This window comes from Filicampus tigris, chromosome 8 (assembly GCF_054856515.1).
Source record: "Filicampus tigris isolate MCC_2025a chromosome 8, RoL_Ftig_1.0, whole genome shotgun sequence".
NCBI classification, from domain to species: domain Eukaryota; kingdom Metazoa; phylum Chordata; class Actinopteri; order Syngnathiformes; family Syngnathidae; genus Filicampus; species Filicampus tigris.
In genome coordinates, this window is record NC_141224.1 from 7,366,732 (window position 1) to 7,386,256 (window position 19,525).

Below are 19,525 nucleotides of genomic sequence, written 5' to 3' on the forward strand. Positions count from 1 at the left end.
GGTGAATGAATTCCACAGTAAGCAAACTGAGTTTATTGATTTATTAACATTAATATTGACAAGACCGCCAGCTGCCACATCAAATTCATACAAATCATAGTAAAAACCCTTCAAAAAAAGTCACATAAGGTATTGTTTATAAAGACACTCGAACATTTAAGTACATTTTCCTGACTACAGTTCAATTTCATGTTTTCCATGGAAAAAAACACACCCCGTTGACATCAACTCAGTATAATCTGAATTTATGATCACTATCTTAATTGTAAAAAAAAAAAAAACATCTTTCAAAAATAACATTTCTTCACGACTCCCAACAGTTAAACGGTAGGTATGTATATCTGAGTAGTTTTCATACCACCTGTGTTTTAATGAAAGTATTTCTTGTCGCTCAGAGCATGTGTAGTCCATCCAGGCCATTCTCCATTGCCGTGTGAAAGATCTCCAGGGCTTGCTCCAGCGGCAGCGCCCCGCCTTCACTGCTCTCGATGATGGCAATGGTCTCCCCGAACTCGTTACACATGATGGTGTTGGTGCCCTGTGATGGCGGGACAGACATTTGGTGAGATGTGGTATGCTTTGGATGATGAGTGTTTGATCAAGAGTGGTCACGTATGGCACACTCCACAGGTGGACAAATAGCAAGTATGTGGGGAGAATTTTTTTTTTTTTTAAAGGAGAATGCATTCATGCATTTTCTATACCGTCTCAATCCTCAGTAGGGTCACGGCTGACCTACAGTCTATCCCAGTCAAGAGGATAAATGATTTTTTTTTTTTTTTTAATGATTTTATATACCCACAATGAAACTTTCACATCACTTATAAATGACCTGGCCCAGATATTCTCAAACGAGTCCAAAGTTTGCCCACCCGTTCTAGATGGATACGAACCTGTTGAATGTCCGAGGATTGGATCTGGATGAGGTGCGGCTGCCCCTTGGGGAGTTCCACAGCGGAAACCTCCACCGCCGAGTCAGTTTTGGCACCGGGGTCCCGGTCCCGATCCAGCTTCTGCTGGCGACTGTGCGTCTTCTTGTGGTTCCTCAGGTTGGAGAAGGTCTTGAAGGCCTTTCCGCAGTGTGGGCAGACGTGTGGCCGCTCGCCCGTGTGCGTGCGGCGGTGCTCGACCAGGTGCATGCTCTGGACGAAGCCCTTCCCGCACACCTCGCAGCAGAAGGGCCGCACGCCCGAGTGCGTGCGCAAGTGCTCGCGCAGGTGCGTGCTCTGGCGGAAGCGCTTGCCGCATATCTGGCAAGGGAATGGCCGCTCGCCCGTGTGCACCCGCTGGTGCAGCGCCACACCCGAGCTGGACACAAACAGCTTGCCGCACAAAGGGCACTGGTGCGATTTAGCGCGCTTGCCGTGAGCGCCGCGCGCCCGCCCGGGACCGGGGTGGCTCAGCTTGTGGAGCCGCAGATTGGCGGGAGAGTTGAGCTTCTTACCGCAAACGTCACAGTCCAAGCACCGGACCGGAGCGTCAGACTCTTCTGCGGTGGAGGGCTCCAAATGGCCGGCGGGGGTGCCCTGGGATTCTGGGTGCGCGACAGGGTGTTGCTCTGTACAGTGGGCCTCTAGTTGCCTCCTGGTGAGGAAGCCGGCCTTGCAGTGGAGACACGGGAAGGGGGCGGGGGATCCCGGGTGGTGCGCAAAGCGGTGTGCGGCCAGCTTGGTGGGCCAGCGGAAGGTGGCGGAGCAGTCGGGGCACGTCACGCCGCCGCTGCCACCCGCCGCGTGCAGCAGGCTGTGCTGGCGCAGGTTGGACGCCTGTGAGAAGGCGCGCTGGCACACGTCGCAGCGGTACGGCCGCACGCCCGTGTGGATCATTGTGTGGCGGGTGAGGTTGGCGAGCGACGAAAAGGTCTTGCCGCAGTCGGCGCACTGGAAGGGCCGCTCGCCCGTGTGCGTGCGGATGTGGTTGCGCACGTGGATTTGCTTGGTGAATGTCTTGCCGCAGACGCCGCAGAGGAAGCTGCGCTTGGGCCCGTGCGCCACACGCCGGTGCTGGACAAGCTGCAGCTGCGAGGGGAACGTCTTTGGACAGGAGCGACAAGCCAACGTGTCTTTGTCCAACCGCGCGGACGCGCCGCTTGGTGCCGAGCTGGACGCGACTTCCTTGGCAGGTTTGTTGCCGCAATCCTCTTCGCCCACCTTTTCTTGAACCTCACTACTTTGCACCGTGCTCACATCTGCTTGATCCTGATCAATGTGTTCCATCTCCTCCTCGGTGAGGGGGGCCATCATCTGAGAGTTCTTCTCCCTGGCTCGCTGCAGGATGGCCATAGTGGAGAGAGAGGCTCGTCGTGGGGCAGCGTTAACCTGGAGAGCGATTGAGTTTGCGTTTATTTCAAATTCATGCGGAATTCAGCCGGATTTTTTATTCTATCTTTTCTATGTTTTGAAATGAACGTTGCAGAAGGTTAGGACTTACCGTGGTGGGGGCGGTGCTGGGCGGAGCAGGTGTGCCGCAGGCACTGACGCTGAGGTGCGTCCGTCGGTGGTAAAGGTACTTCGTCATGTTGGTGAAGGTTCTGTTGCAGAACTGGCACTTGTGAAAGGGGTTCGCCGTGTGCGACTTCCTGCAAGAAGCGCGTGCAAAGATGAGGAAAGAACGAGGCAAACAGGACGCCGCCATGGCGGGGCTGTACCTGTGCACGAGGAGGGTCATCTCGGTGGTGAAGCCTTGGCCACAGTCCACGCACAGGTACCTGTTCACACCCTGGTGGGTGCGCAGGTGGGCCTGCATCGAGCTCTCTTTCTTGAAGACCCTGCCGCACTCGGTGCATTCGTGCTTGCCCTGCTCGTGGACGCGCTGGTGGGATTTGAGGCGATTGGCGGAGACGAACGTGCGGCCGCACAGCGAGCACTGCTGAGGCGCGGCCGCCGCGGGTTTCCTCTCCATCGTTATGAATTGCTTCGAGTCCCTTATGGAGTTGTACGCCTTATCCCCCGTTTCCTCACGCCCAGGGGCTTCCTCAAAGCCGCTCATGAGCCCCGCGTCTGAACTCTCTTTCTCCTGAGCCATGAAGTGCTCCCCCTGGTGTTGGAGGAAGTCCTCCGGTGTCTGGAAGAGAAGGGAGCATTCGGAGCATTCGTAAGGTTGGATGACCACCGTCTCGGTCAAAGCCCGCCGATCAGCGGCGCTTCGTTTCCGCTGTAGCGCCGCGGACTCCGTCTTGCCGGAGATGTCGGCCAGAGCTTGGGCCGTCAGGATCTGAAGGTGCATGGTGGCCGAGCCGGGGGCGGGCGTCACCGGGGGCAGCAGGGAGGGGCGGGCGGCTGATTTGGAGATGGGCTGGGCTTTCTTTTTTTGCTGCTGCTGTGCAAACACCTGCAACAGACACACAAAGCAAAGCTGTTGCAAACCTTCATCTGTCAGTAAAGGGGAGACTATATGGAAAATGTAGTTTTGAAGTTGTCAAAAAAAAAAAAAAAAAAAAAAAAAAAAACATACTGTGGTGAAAAACCAAGCATAATCGGTCTCAGTCAAAGGGGTTTGAATTCAACTACCTGTGCCAAAATCTCCCCGGCCTGCCGCTCACTCAGCACAAAGTTCTGCATGTTGGTGACAGGGGCAAGCGTGCCATCGGCTTGGACCAAGTACTCCTGTGGGAGGAAATCACACGCTTGTTGGTAAAATTGACTTTTTCAACGGACCGTTAAACGAACGCTTCTTTTCCGGCCTCCGTCTTACCGTCATGTCTGCATGGGTGCTTGTGGTGTTGCTTTTGTGACTTTTGCGGTGTTGTAGCCATGTGTCGGGTGAGTCAAACAGAGCCAGACAGTCGAGACACTGGTACTGGACTGCTTGGGTTGCCTGGGAACCAGAATCTTCGGGCACCGCAGCCTCACACAACGCTGAGATGGGATCGCACAAATGTTAAGAATTACACATTTGAAAATATGACTGTTCGGCGGAATAGATATTGAAATCATGCTTAATAAACGCCATTATTCAGTGATTTCAAAAACTTAGTATTTAATTCAACTACCAATACTCAGCTTTAAAAAACCTTCAAAGAACAACCAAACAAATTGGTGACAAGTAAAATAATTACTAATAAAAAATTATACCTGCTGTTCCTGCTGTGTGCGCCTTAATTTAAGGGGCAGTGTGGTGCTGTACATGCATGGATGCACATTTATCCACCCATCCATTATACATTGATTTAAAAAATTAAAGAAAAGAAAAAAAAAAGAGTAAAAGAATAAAGTCGCGCTTTAACTTTATTAATACAACCCGTTTTTTTTACAGACTAGAAAGAATACATGCTTGTGGCTAATGGCTATTGTCGTGTTACAACGTTTGAAGGAAAATCACTCCGGGATCTCAATGCATATTTTCTATTAGCCCGTTAACTGACCTTGTCATTCATGGTTCATCATTATTGCAGTAGACTTTTTAGTGACCTATATAGTCCACTATATGAAAAGTAGTACGTGGGAATGAGTAAATGATTCGACAAAGACATCACGCGACAAAATGTCCGACTAACCTTGTTGCTCGGCCTCCATCCCGGCCACCCGCATGTGCATCTCCTGGTGCAGTAGGAGCTCCTCCGAATCCACGAGGACCGCGCCGCACTCCAGGCACTGATACTGCTCGCAGCGGACCGCCTGGCCTGCCTCGCCTTCTTGGCCCGTGTGAATCTCCTGGTGGATCAGCACGTCCTCCAGGGTGCTGAAAAGCTGGCAGCACTCGCTACACATGTACTGATGGTCCACGCAGACGTCCTCGGGCTGCTCCATCTCAATGACGACAGTCTGCGTTTCCATGATGTCAGTTGTGCTGCTTATGTTGAATGGATCGGGGGCAGCATAAAATGACACCTGTAAACAACATGTAAAGAGAGGTCATTTAAAGACAATTGGAAAAAAGCATTACATTGACTTTTAGAGGTCTTGTATAAAAAAAAAAAAAGATGGGTGTCTTGAGTTTCTGTCCACCCAGCAAGTGTGAAATTAAACAACCTAAATCTTCTAAAACACTCGGATCACCGATTGTCTGATCACTTAAAAAAATATAGATTAAAAATAAAACAACTTAAACACAACAATAAAGATATGCAATACAGTCAGATCATGTGACAGTTGTACTGTTAGGAAAAAAACCATACAGGCCTATAATATGTATCCTTTGTAAAGAACTCATATTCCAATTAGGGCTGCAAGATATTAGAAAAACATGCGATATGGATTGTTGACTATAAAGGTATCGATATTGCAATATTTAACATGTACCTAAATAAATGATATTTTTATTATCTAATGAAAGAAGTATTTTTTTTCATGCGGCAAGATAAGGAAGTTCAATGTGTTCTTAGCTAATTAATTGTAATACCCCTACATAACGATAGCAAATATTGGGTGGCGACGCATATTTAAGTCTGCATCTGGCTGGTCATATTCAGATAAAAGCATAGACTTCCATAGGAACATTATTGCATGTCTTTGCGATATGCTTACTGCATAGGCCATTATCGCAATATCAATATTTTTTCCAATATATTGTGCAGCCCTAATTCTAATATTACTGAGGAGGTTTCACTGGCTTCATATCTGTATGTCTGTATAATGCTGTCCCCAGGTGAACAAGGCGCACACAGCAGCAAAAAAAGAAAAAAAAAGTGGCAAAAACTGTTTATTTCTTAAACTTTCTATTCATGTCAATACCGTATGTCAAGTCAATACTATAGAGCACTACTTTAATTAATAAAACATTTTTCGTTGGGTGTTTCTCTGAGGCTTGAACGAATTAATGGCATTTGCATCCATTTCAATAGGGAAAGATGATTTGAAATGCTGTTTATAAAAAGGCACATTAGCCATTTTAGGGATGTCCAAAGTCTGACCTAGGTGGCATTTCCATATTTCTTTAATTAGCCCATGGTATATTCTCAAATAAAATGAGGGTGAAACAACAGTAGGTGTAAACTGTTTTTTGTTGTTGTAATTTTTTAATAAATATGCAGCGTTTCTTTCCTGACCTCTTCCCTTCCCCGAGAGCATGCTTTCTTGCGTTTCAATCAAACCTACATTTCTGCCCGTCTTCTATCACTCCTGATTTTATTAAACTCATGCATCATTTCTCCATCGCTTGCACCTGCTTTCCTTCCACCTCAAATTATTACACTGAATTTAAAAGGTGTACACACTTTTGACCCACGTTTAAACTGCTCTTGACTTGCAATGGTTGGTTTGAGCGAGTCTAATTCACAAAAGGTAAATATTTCCTACATTATCCTTTATGTGGAGAGGACCATGATTTAAGTGTTCATTACTTGGCACAAATTGAATACGTTAACAGAATTATACCGATCAAAAGTCACAATAAAAGACAACATGTTTCGACTTAGCAATTAGCAAGCAAGACGGCCTTTGCTGTTAGCTTGGTCCCTGCTACTGGCTGCAATGGAACTCTTTAACCACAATAACGTTTATTAACATAGTATCTTGTGTTTATGTGTGTGATTGCGTGTGGAGAGCTGTTGGAGGCGCTCCCTCGGCCAGTGAAGACCAATTTTCGGCACCGCTATTTCCTGACGGCGGTTGCCCGGTTTGCCGGGCGGCCCGTCAGGCGGCGCTAGCCACTTTTTGCCGGAGCTCTGCAGGCGAAAGGCGGCAGGGGCCCTTCTTTTTTTTCCCCCACTCACTTTACCTCAATTACTGTCGTCGGACGGCGCCGTTCGTAGACATCACTGCACGTCACTCACACGTCCCACACGCCCCGCTCCGCCGAGGCTCCTCCGACGCCGTTTTGGTCACGGGAAGCACAGATTGTGATGGCTGTTCGCCCACTATTGTGTTTTACGGCGTGTAGGGAAACGTTAAGCAGCCGTTTGCCTCCATTTTTATGAAGCTAGATCCCGCCCAATATGCGGTAAAGCTCAAAGTCTTGAGGCCGCGATTGGACGGTTAGTTGTCAGTCACATGCCAGTTGGGTGTTGTAGTTTTAGCCCACCGATACAGATTTGCGCCGATTCATTTGTTTTAAAAGATGATTTTGCGGAATTCTTCATGTACTTTAGTCAACTTACGTTTGATAAGGGTTATTTTACCGTCATTTTTAATTTCTCCTATTTGTCTGTGAAAGTAAGCCCCGTACAATATTGCAATAGGGCACCAATCTTGAGCCTGAGATTGGACCGTTTGCTTATCAATCACATGGGGCGCTTTGTGTGGTGACTAATATAGTTTTGCCCACTGATACTGACTTTTGTTTAGTTAAGTATTGGAAAACAAAACATGCGTTTGCGGAATTCAACACGTACTTTGGTAACTTGCTTGTTTATTATTGGATTGCACTGTCAACCTTAAGCCTATTAATTTTTTTATTTGTTTATTTTGGGCAATTATAGCTACGATTTGATATGATTCGAGTAACTGAACGTTATCATTTCACGATCGGTCACATTAACCTCCACCCCTGGAAAGTTTATAAAACAAACAAAGAAACAAACAAACAAAACCCACCGCTACTGAAGTACAGGTACTTTGAAACTCAATTCCAGGTACTTTGAAACTCAATTTCCCATTCTCCTTTGCGAGTGTGACGTCATCGTGCGTCAACTCCCCAGCTCCCCACCATCGTCGTTCTACAGTACAGACTACAGAGGAAGAAAGGGGGAGACGGGACAGAAAGCTGTCTAAGAACGCTGTAAGTGTAGTTCTTTTTTTCCCATGGAATTTCCCCGCCCCCCACCCTCTCCGTACGGTTGACCTGTGTGACTTGGCTGACTGTCAGTAACGTTCGCCGTTAACCCTGGCTGTAGTTCACACAAATATGAGCGGCAGCGGGCGGCCCAGGACCAGCTCATTCGCCGAGCCTCCCGGAGCTCCCGGAGCCGCTGCAGCCGGTGTCGGATCAGCAGTCGCCGGCGGAAGCTCGACAGGAAAGTCGGGGGCTTCGCAAACCAGCGGAGGTAGCTCGACGAGCTTTGGGAACGTCAAACTACCCCGTAAGTGCCCTTTTTCTAAATGACCACTCGCCGCGTCAGATACTTTGTTACAAATGATGTCCCTCCTGTTGTTTATTTTACATCTCGCTGTCGACATTATGTTTAAATAAGGTCCATCACAGTCGCCGAGCTAATCTCAGCTAGCAGGCTCTTGGCTAACTTGGGCTGGCTAGCCAGCTACCATTAGCCGTGTTTTTCTTCCATTATTAAACCTTTTCAATGAGAAACTGTTCACGTCAACTCAACCCCAATACTGACTGATTATTTTTTCGGTAAAAGGCGATTTTATCAAGTTGTTATTATTGACATTTTCAAATTCGTTGACTCTCCTTCACGTCACCCAGGTTTAGAGTTAGCATTAGCGTCCGTGCTAATCATATGTGGAAGATAGCGCCTCTTTATCGTTACGGAGCTGAAACTCTTTAAAAATATTTTTTGGTAATATTTGTGTCGACCAATTGATTGAGATCTCAGGTAGTAGCATCAACACCTACGCCTACTTCTAAGTGGAACTGGCCTATATTTCAGACTAACTACATACTGTATGTTAAGTTACCACTATGTACAAAGTGACCCAGTTTCAATAACTCCATATATATTTATCAAACCCAAAGATGTGGAGGCCCAGATCTGGCCCCCTGGCCTTGAGTTTGACACCTGTGCCCTTTTGAGAATCTGGTCCAAAAACACTTTCAAATTAGTGTAACAGTAACAGTATAACTTCATAATTTCTGGATATATCTCCTAAAACGGTATTTTTGTCTGATATATGGGGAACTCTCCCATTGGCTTACAGGTTTCAATGGAAAATATTCAGCAGTGAGGTTGAATGGTTCAAAATTCCGAGTCGAAACGTTTCAGATGGCGTCACTTGCCCTAAAAGCTTGACTTCAATAGTGCAAATCGAACGTTTTTCGTGAGAAGATAGATTTGCCAATTTATTTTGTTTTTGACTCAGTGATGCACTGATACCCTCATATTTTAATTACATATACAGCGTTCCCCCCATATCGTGGTTTCTGATTCTGATTTGAATATCTGATTCCGTGTGTCGCTTTATGCCGCCACTACTACACACATCCCAATTGTGCCACTTGAAGCATGTAGTGTAAATCCATTGGAGAAAATTCCGCATTGCGTGATTTAAGTAGAGACCATAGATTTCACTACCATTTCAGAAGGTTACTTGACTGAGTGTCTAGTAAGTCTGAACATAGTTTAATTGAGGTAAAATAAAACTAAGTTGAAAAGAAATGGCGTGTTTGATTACCCTAAACTTTCTTGAACGTGCAGAGGGACGGTATTGAAGCCATATTGCTCTGAACAGCCACAACAGATGTATGAACTACTTTCCCTCGCTGCAAGAAGTTCCACTCCCTGCTCTATGGTTACGACTGCTGTGCAATATAGACAACATTTTATTTTCCAATATATGTAATTTTATATCCAGATGACAGCATATATCATGTTATGGTTGGTTCTCCGAAAGAATGGTCCAGGAGTGTGACATGTGAGGCCAAAACTGAACTTGTGCAAAACCAGTTAAAATGATATGTACTTTAAATCAAACCTTCCTCCAGTGTGCTATGAATAAATAAAGATAGTTGACTCAGCCCTTTGTTGGCAAGAGATTGTTGATTGCTGTGGTTTATATAAGGACAAGATAATTGAGACAATTTGGATGTGGTCTTCCTTTTGTTCTTCATTGCATTGCAGAGGTATTGGATCGGACCTCGGTATCAGAGGATACTCAAAATCAAGTGGCTTGGACTCGATCTCGGTGGGAAAAAAAATGTGGTCGTATAGTACTTCGTCCGTAAAATTACGTGAAACTAATGGCAATTTTCTCTTTTCTAACACAAATTTTATATTAAAAAAAAAAAAAAAGAAATAAACATAAGATAAATAAAAAATATAGTATAAGTCAAATATCCAGTGGAAAAACACCATTCAAAATATCTGGTGTTACAAGAACTTTTCAAGATGCACTGGCATGATCAAGTGCTGGTGTCGAGTACTCAAATGTATAAGTACTTGTACTCTCAACCCAGTCTGAAAAAAAGTGGTATCAGTGCATCACTAATTGAGATGCAATGCAACTGTGAAAATGTCAGTAAGTAGAGATCTGATGTGAGACACGGAGAGATATTGGACCAATTATGCAGCATTCCACACAATCACGTCCGTATTTCTTGTGTGATGTTGACGCAGTGCTGTCTTTGCAAGATTTGTCTGTCTGGTGCGGAATGATGCGCCGTCTTACTCCATTTTGAGGCATGGCGGTGATCCGGAGGGGTCCTGTTGAGACGTGCAAAGCGAACAAGCCCTGGGAAAATGGAGTAGCACTTGTGGGTGTGCTGCTGTCCACACTGTTTTAACCACAGCGATCTGACAAAAGCGCTTTGGAGGCGGGGCTCTGTCTCGCTCACTCGCACTCTCCTTCCCCAATGTCACCGCTCGTGGTGTTGATTCATCAAATCGCTCTCGACCCGAGCCGCCGCGCCATTACCGGACCCCCCCCCCCCACTCCTCTTTAACCGGCTCTGTCAGTTACTGTTTGATCTCAATCGCCATTTTTTCCATTTTTTGGGGGGGGGAGGGGTTTCTTTTTTGGTCAAACATCTGCCCAGCGATGACAATGTTTGACCAGTTTAAAAACGCACACCTTGTACTTTTCCAAGAGAGCACATCACCTCCCTGCACATAATCTGATCCTGGATTACGCCAAATCAACCTGTGGACCACACGTAGCGTGCCTGGTGCTAAGTGGAACAGGAACACGTTGAAGTGGTTTGAATGGTTTCTGAGCCGAAACTGTGATGGACTTGATTATAGACATACTGTAAACCCTCGTTTATTGTGGAAATATGATCCAACACACTCCACAAAAATCAACAGATTATTTTTTATTTATTTATTTTTTTTAAATGTCGTTTTTTTTTATTCAAACACCCTATAAAATAAAACAAAGATTTTTCTCCCTGTTGTAAAGTTCAACAAATACTAAAGGACAAAGTCATGTAAAACAGTCTAGTCTTAATTGTTGCAAACATTAAGGCACCAAACAATAAGTTATTTTTATTCATTATTTTTTATTAATTTATTGGTTATCAAAATGTTATTCTGCCAAATATCATAATCAGCAGCGACCAAAATAAAAAAATCCATATGGTCAGGCCCAACTGTAAATGCATTTCGTGGCCGTTGAAGATTGTGTAGGTGAAATAAGTAAAAAAAACTTTTGAAGGAAGATGATAGTCTGCTTTAAGACTGGTTTGGATGGTATCCATGTTAATGTATGCAAACAAGGCATTTGTATGTTTTGTTCATGTGTTCTTCTTTTATAGGCGACAGTGGCAAATTGACCACCGTAGTGGCCACGCCGGGCCAAGGCCCCGACCGCCCGCAGGAAGTGTCCTACACGGACATCAAGGTCATAGGAAATGGGTCCTTTGGCGTGGTCTACCAGGCGCGCCTCATCGACAGCCAAGAGATGGTGGCCATCAAGAAAGTGCTCCAAGACAAACGCTTTAAGGTGAGCATACACATTTTGTGTCAGTCTAAATGAAAACGTTCACTTTGAAGAGAGCGGTTGATTGAGATTCTGCCTGGTGACCGTTTTGTCCTCCATTTTTGGTTTGTAGAATAGAGAGCTGCAAATTATGCGCAAGTTGGACCACTGCAACATTGTGCGGCTACGTTACTTCTTCTACTCCAGTGGTGAAAAGGTGTGTATTTGCTGTTGTTTGAATTTGTTCCCAAGGTAGTGTTTGAAGTAACATTTTAGCATGGTTGCCATACAAGTTAATTGCTCTCAATATTAAAGCAGTGAAACACCGTCTTTACTTTGATGTCAATGGTGTAATGTAATTGTCTCATTTGTGCAAATAAATAAGTGAACCACTAAACATTTGGATTTTGCTTTTAGCTTATTGTATGTCACGTTTCCATAAAAAAAATTGTAGTATAAACTTACAGTGGATGCGCAGTGTTTGAAAAGAGATCGGGCCGGCCCACAAATAGCAAAAATCTGCGTATAATTGATACCCAGTATAAATACATTGGGGAAAATGTGTCTGTTTTAATAACCTGTACTATTTTATCATTGATACACAAACAGGGCACAATTATCCCGGAAGAAGAAGCCTTTGCCGCTCTAACTATAATTTGTTAATTCAAATCATCTTGAATGGGCCAGAAATAAAAGCGAGACTGAGATTTTGAGAGGCAGCTGGGTACAATTCATCATCGGCACGCAAACATTTTCGTGACAGAGACTTTTCCACACGTCGCCTTTTAGCCACGGGTACATATGAACTCATGAGTACGCTGTAGTTAAGTATTATTGAAAAGCGGGATATATGTCTACTGTATATACTCTATTGGGACAATTTGGCGACAGCCCATTAGCTAGATGTCGTTTTGAAACAACAAGCATACATTTTTGTTGTAAAGCTCACGTGATTCAACATTTTTGGTTGGCTGTTACATCTGTGAGGTTGCACCTGAACATGACTGTGTGGTGCGAGTTGGATAAGACTCCCATGTTTCCCTGTCTGTGGCCTGTGCAGAAAGATGAAGTCTACCTGAATCTGGTGCTGGACTTTGTCCCCGAGACGGTGTACAGGGTGGCCCGGCACTTCAACAAGGCCAAGACTACCATACCTATCATTTATGTTAAGGTAAACACCACATTTTCATTGTCTCCCTGCTGCTATGTCGCACAGAAATCCTGCACCCCCAAAAAAAAAAAAAAAAATTCAATCTGGACTAGTCAAGTTTGTTTGCTTGAGGTGACTGAATCAGCAAATGTTTTCCTGTTTGGCTCTTTAAGGATTACAGAAGCAGTGCAGGAGGGCAAACCACTTGGCTCCCTGTCTGCAAGGTTGTTGGTTTTTAAAGGGCGATTATGTGCATTTATTGTGTGTCGCAGCAGAGAGAACATTCCGACTGTCTCATGGCCCACTTCACTGAGGTTCCCCCAAGGCGTTAAGACACACACGTCTTACTCATTTCTTTGCCTACAGAGCTGCATTTCTGTCACAGCATGTCGTCAGCTCATCGCTCACTTTCTTTCCTTGCTTTAGCGAGATTGCACATTTTTAGTCATCTTGTCTACAATCACCTTGTGACGCATTGAGTGACGCTTGTCATGATGATGATAATAACTGGGAAGACAAATTCCTTGTGTGTTTTACATACTTGGCCAATAAATCAGATTCTGATAATGCCGCGATTTGCCATGCTGAGATGCCACAAACCAGTATCTCCGTGTTTTGTAAATGTTCCCCTGAAAAGCAGACAACTTTTTTTCTTCTGTTCTCCCCAACAATGAAAAGCATCTGCCTCCATATCTTGGGGATTTCCCCCCAAATGAAAAGCACGTACCACCTATATACTGTAATGAATGTAATGATTTACAGTTAAATATTTACTTTTTTTTTTTTTGCCCATTAACACCATTTTTGTCCAAAATGTAATTTTTGTTTTCCCGCATTATGATTCCTTTACCATTGTTAAACATTTATTTAAATTTTACTTGACTTCTATTTATTTTTATTTTTTTAAATGTTACACACAAACACACACACACACACACACATCGTCTCTGTTCATATGATTTTATTGTGCTGCGGTCTGCATCTGACACCACCCAGCATTACTGCACTCTCTTGGAAGAAATTCCCACGCATGTTATTGCTGTCTTTGGGGATAAACGGCTGTGATTAACATTTAATGATTCTGTCGAAAAGTCATTGCACAACTATAGGAGAGTGTGAGTCACTATTAATCCCACCACCACCACCACCCACATTGGGAAGCCACAGCCTTGGTTGACTCAAGCGTAGTGTAGGTCATGCGCAAGTCAAGACTGCAGGTACAAGTGTACTAAAACCAAAAGTTGACGAATACAAATCAGCACGGTGGACTTTATATGCGTTTTTAACCATTGTGTCCTTCTCACCAGGTGTACATGTACCAGCTGTTCAGGAGCCTGGCTTATATCCATTCCCAGGGCGTGTGTCATAGAGACATCAAGCCCCAAAACCTCTTGGTGGACCCAGAGACCGCAATCCTCAAGCTCTGTGACTTCGGCAGGTTAGTTGCACACGCTACACTCGTTTGTCTTCAACATTCTTTCCATTGCCGTGTGCGTCAGCTGTCTTGATCAAGCGCGTGCAAGTCTCGTTTTGCTCGCCCACTTTTTTTTTTTGGTCCTTTGTGGGAAATAAAGCCTGGCAGGATCCGATGTTTCACTGAATGGATTAATTGAATAAAAGAGTGGCAGTAGCTTGAACTTGCCAAATCGGGAGTCGGTCGGCACTTGTGTTCAAACTGTTGTAATACAACTGTTCGAGATTTATTCAAAAGTATAGCACTTAACTCTTTTAATCCAAAAAACGTATATATACGTTTTAAGAATCGTAGTCCCCGCTTACCCAAAACGTATTTATAAGTCTTACGTTTTTTGTTGGGGTTTTTTTCGCGTCATAGTTTGCAGTAGAGTCTTAATCAGCTTCTCACTGAGAATGAGGCGTGTTTGCCATGTAAAACATAAAAACAAACGGACAGCAGGTGGCAGTGATCAGCCAGGATCATATTTTCAGTGGTAGGCCAACCTTAGTACATTGTAACACCTTAGTAACATTAGTAGTATACAACATGGAGGCCGGAATATTTCCTGCTACACTATGAAGTTGTCAGTAATACTATTATACGTACAGATCATGCATCTTGTAGATGTGGACAAATAAATGCTTTTATTTAGCAAGGGAAGGGAAGAAGGGAAGAGAGACTGTCGAACAACTCTGCTCCAACCACTATGCTTATTTCATTTACCTAGTAAATTAGAATCTAAGCAATGAATAAATGATATCAATGTAAGCAGTGCGCATGCGCGCGTGTGTGCGCGTGAGAGAGACTTCACACTGCAGAAATAAAATATGTAATATGTGCAACAGTTTATATTTTTATAATTTGCTGGTCGGGCATGTTGAAGTGTTTGAAGTCATTTGGGCTGGCAGCCATAAACATCTTCGCCATAGCAACGGCGAGATCGTGACGTGAATGCTCGGCTGAACTCTGACCAACCCGCTCACCTCCTGTAGCGCTTTAGAACCGACAAGCTTCCGCCGCTTGCCTGCGCCAAGCGCAGTGAACATAGAATGTGGTGTAAAACAAGGAAATTGTTTTACACTGCTCAAGTATTCGACCTTAATAATCATCATAACTCTTCTGATGAAACTTTGACTTACAATTGGTTGAATGCTACCTTTTTCATGGCCTGAGGGTGTCTGTATCGCTTTTACTGAGACTAGGCAACTTTGAGGAGGAAACCACAAACCCTGCCACACAAAAAAAACCTACAAATGTGCTGACTGCTTTACGGCATATGTTACCATTCATTACAAAGACAAAACATTGTTATATTGTTTAGACACAATTAGATTCGCTACATCATTGCCATTCAGCCTAAACACAGCCACTGGAAACAGAAATGCAGTTCAGTCCAATTGCAGGTGAGCAAGAGCTCAGGATTTCACGACAGTACACTGTGTTCTGTGCCGCTGGCGCTCATGGGAAATGTGGTTCGACTTCATTCAAAACACTACCGCTTTTGTCCACATGGTGCCGCCATAATCAATGAAAACTTAAGGTTACACAGTGTTGTATATGTATTGTATAAAAACTGGAATGAAATAAAAGAGAATTTAAAGAGATAGACAGATTTTACTGAAGTGTAATTAATCGCTCTTCATTGTGACAAGCTGAGTCGCAAACAAATTTTTGTATGTGGCTTAGGTAGTGACGTCAGGCCGCTTGGTCTGTGTTTCAGAGCCTCAGCGAAGGTTTTGGTCTACTGTCGTTCTTTGCTCATTTTGCAAAATCACACTGTCAGTCTTCAACCTTTTTACTGTGTGAATGGAAAGTGGGGGTGGGGGGGAAAAGTCATTCGTCCTCCCCTCATGTTGTCTGTCTACTGTCGTCCCCGCAGCGCCAAGCAGTTGGTCCGAGGCGAGCCCAATGTGTCGTATATCTGCTCGCGGTACTACCGCGCCCCGGAGCTCATCTTCGGCGCCACTGACTACACGTCCAACATCGACATCTGGTCGGCTGGCTGTGTGCTGGCCGAGCTGCTACTGGGCCAGCCCATTTTCCCGGGAGACAGCGGCGTGGACCAGCTAGTAGAGATCATCAAGGTACGTATATCGAGGAGTTGAGCTCTTGCTTAGTCAGAGGAAATTTAATACAAGGGATGGATCGAAAGATGATCATTCATAATTGTAACCAAACTCTTTTCGTATCAGGTTCTTGGAACTCCGACAAGGGAGCAGATCCGAGAAATGAACCCCAATTATACAGAGTTCAAATTCCCACAGATTAAAGCTCACCCCTGGACAAAGGTAATTAGTGCTGCTGAATGACTCAGGAGGCAAATCACTATCACCGTTCAAACTCTCTCAAAGATTGCACACCTGCCCTCTGTTGAAGGAAATACCATACTTTATGTATGAATTAAAAAAGAAAAATACTTTATGTATTAAAAACAATAATTATAACATAGGAATTTGAATATTGAATTATTAAAAACGTTATAGCCTGAGATTAAAATCTGTAAATGTTTGTGAATTCATTTTTCGTTTTGATTTGAAAAATGATTTTAAAAGCCTCATATTTTAAATGAGCGTGCGTGCATGTGCCGTTCTGATCAGGTATTCAAGCCCCGCACGCCGCCGGAAGCCATCGCCCTCTGCTCACGACTGCTGGAATACACGCCGGTCACCCGTCTGTCTCCGCTGGAGGCTTGCGCGCACGCCTTCTTCGATGAGCTGCGCCAGCCCAACACCCGCCTGCCCAGTGGGCGGGAACTGCCGCTCCTCTTCAACTTCAGTCCCGTTGGTCAGTTCCCGAACGCGCGCGACGGCAAGTGAAACTCGATGGTATGTTTTTCATGCGCCTTTGTGCCGTGCCTCTTCAGAGCTGTCCATCCAGCCCCAGTTGAATTCAACACTCATTCCTCCTCACGCTCGTGCACAGACAACTCCTGCCTCACATGGTATGTAGAAGAACATGCACACACCCTACGCATAACATTGCAAACATTTTGCTATTGGGTCCTTTTTCTTTTTACACTTAGCCCCAGTAATATAAACAATTTTTATTTGAAAATATCTCTTTTTTTATTTTAACAAGGAAATGTAAGTTATTTAATAAATTTGAATGAAATTTTCTTAGATTGTAATCTGTTAATATTTCACTGGGAACATCTTAAATAATTCATTTTGTTCATTCATTGAATCATTTTATTTTCAGGTGATTTTTTTTTTTTTCAAACGCAATTTTTTTGTATTGTTTTTTTTTTTAAATATTACTGTTAAAATTATATTTACCTAAAAACTAATCTAAATCTATTACTATTATGATTTAATTTTTTTTTTTTTTTTTTACAAAGCCTGAATTTTTTTTTTTTATCTCTTTACGATTGAGATGTATTTAAATTTAATCCCTGGATTTTTTTATTGAAGTTTTGTCAAACTTTTTATGTAAACAAAATTTAAATAAATATTTTCTCATGTTATATTTATTCTTTTAAAATTTTGAAAATAATTTCCTGAATTCAAAATGGTTTTTTTCGTTCAAAATTGATTAAAAAGCCTTAATTGTTTCTCCAGTTCTATTTGATTAATTTAAATATTTTCTGAAAATAACCATAAATTATTTATTTTTTATGTTTTCGTTTTCATTCAAACTAAATTGAACTCTTAAAAAAGAATTAATTTATCATCTTTTTTCATTTAAAAAATATTTTTCATAAATCCCGATTTTTTTTTTTTTTAATTTTTTTTTTTAAACCTTTTTTTCTCCTCAAAATGAATTTCAGGCAGCCAAATTATTTTTTTCCCTCAATTTTTCATTTCAATTAAAATAACACTCATCGTCAATGTCATTTTAATTTTGAAATGTGTACTATAACACATGACAATATTTTATATTATATTATGTATTATAATATTTTGATGCAAAAAACATTGAATAGTTGGTTTGATACAGAAAAAACACACAGTTGCTGTCCCAATATAATTTTCAGGGTTTTCACATACACTCGTTTTGGAGATACTGTATGTGACCTGTATTTTTTTTTTTTTTTTGTCATGCAGTGGTGTGATGTACATAAGTCTTGATTGTGTGCACATACAAAACAAACCATTTTCTGCTGCCTAATGTGTATTGCCTTTGTCGCTCTGCAGATGGCAGTGCATCAGACAGTACCGCCCAGCCCGGCTCAGTGCCTGGCTCCATCAACAACAGTACCTGAACAGCCAACATCACCCTGCCATGCTTTTTTCATTTTCTCTTCCCACTCTGCTCTTCTTCCTTTCAACACTTAGAAAGAGACTATATACACACGCACACACACAGGTCATGCGTTGCTGTACCCCCCCCCCCCCCCCCCCCCCCCCCCCCCGATAGGCTTCAAATATATATATATATATATATATATATATATATATATATATATATATATATATATATATATATATATATATATATATATATATATATATATATATATATATATATATATATATATATATATATATATAAGCTGACTTTATAAGGTTCTGTGGGATGTTTGGGGTCGTACCTGCATTGTCTGTGTTATGGACTTTTTAGCCGTTTTTTTTTTAAACTTTTTTTTTAGCTTTAGTTTTATTTAGCTCTTTTTATGTGGAGTGCTCATTTGGCTTTTGGAGAATGACAATCATGTCCCCGTCACCAAAACATAGTACAAAATGCTCTCTGGTTTTCCAGGGTGTCACTTCGTACCCTAAAACAACCAAGTCCCTTTTTTTTTTTTTTTTTCCCAGCTGATGGTGTTTTTAGATGAGGTGATTAAAAAAAAAAAAAAAATATGACAAAGGAAGCACACTGTAGCAGCCTTTCTTTTTCCTCCTTTAGCTTGCTTTTTGTTTTTAATATGGGAGTTAGGGGCCTCCGTATAAATTTTATAAGCTCATGTATCAATAATGTAAGATGGAACGTGTTTCAGGAGGCTAAATGAACGGGTCCAACCTCATCATCATCATTAACATCATTTTGACCGAGAGCTACTTCCTCCCGAGCGAGTTCTCAACTTCCCGTCTCGGACCTTGAACTTTCATCTCCTTCCCACCTGGTTCTCTCTCCTCCTCCTCTACAACACAGCTAACCTGTAAATATCAACTACCTTTTATTTGATCTTTTTTTGTTATTATTCTATTGATGTTCTTGTAATGTTATTTTTATCCCTCCAGTAGATGGCGCGTTCAAGCGACCAGACTGTTTTATCTGCCGTCACAATCTGTAAATACGGTATTACTTTTTTTTTTCCCCCTTCTTTTTTCGGTCCCTGGTTCTGGAGGGCAAAAAAAAAAAAAAAAAAAACAGAACAAAAAAGTCTCACATCTTAATTCTCTCTCCTTCCATTTCTCCTGACATGACTTCCCCCACCCGTAGTTGTTGTTTTAACTGTTTTATTTATTGTACTGTGTGTTTGTTTTTTTGGGGGGGTGTTTTTTGTGTATA

The 19,525-nt window shown here is 43.0% G+C and overlaps 2 protein-coding genes across 3 annotated transcripts; one reads left to right on the forward strand and one right to left on the reverse strand.

Moving 5' to 3' along the window:
• Nucleotides 1-2: 2 nt before the first annotated feature.
• znf526 (zinc finger protein 526) lies at nucleotides 3-6,945 on the reverse strand. The gene is made up of 8 exons (XM_086039349.1): nucleotides 6,658-6,945; nucleotides 4,496-4,829; nucleotides 3,694-3,857; nucleotides 3,510-3,605; nucleotides 2,648-3,330; nucleotides 2,431-2,578; nucleotides 894-2,318; nucleotides 3-538 (listed from the first exon to the last, which is right to left on the reverse strand). Exons 2-8 carry the CDS (start codon nucleotides 4,773-4,775, stop codon nucleotides 392-394), a joined length of 2,943 nt encoding a protein of 980 aa, XP_085895475.1. The 5' UTR covers nucleotides 4,776-4,829; nucleotides 6,658-6,945; the 3' UTR covers nucleotides 3-391.
• On the forward strand, nucleotides 6,114-18,409 carry gsk3ab (glycogen synthase kinase 3 alpha b). Of its 2 annotated transcripts, none has more exons than XM_086039350.1 (12): nucleotides 6,114-6,221; nucleotides 7,511-7,656; nucleotides 7,772-7,957; nucleotides 11,305-11,492; nucleotides 11,602-11,685; nucleotides 12,529-12,639; nucleotides 13,926-14,056; nucleotides 15,954-16,158; nucleotides 16,267-16,362; nucleotides 16,672-16,858; nucleotides 16,938-17,015; nucleotides 18,208-18,409. In XM_086039350.1, the coding sequence occupies exons 3-12, from the start codon at nucleotides 7,783-7,785 to the stop codon at nucleotides 18,273-18,275; spliced, it is 1,323 nt and encodes a 440-aa protein (XP_085895476.1). In that variant the 5' UTR covers nucleotides 6,114-6,221; nucleotides 7,511-7,656; nucleotides 7,772-7,782; the 3' UTR covers nucleotides 18,276-18,409. The 2 variants fall into 2 exon arrangements, with proteins under 2 accessions (XP_085895476.1, XP_085895477.1); XM_086039351.1 differs by lacking the exon at nucleotides 6,114-6,221 and adding an exon at nucleotides 7,240-7,488 and having other exon boundaries at nucleotides 7,577-7,656.
• Nucleotides 18,410-19,525: the final 1,116 nt, after the last annotated feature.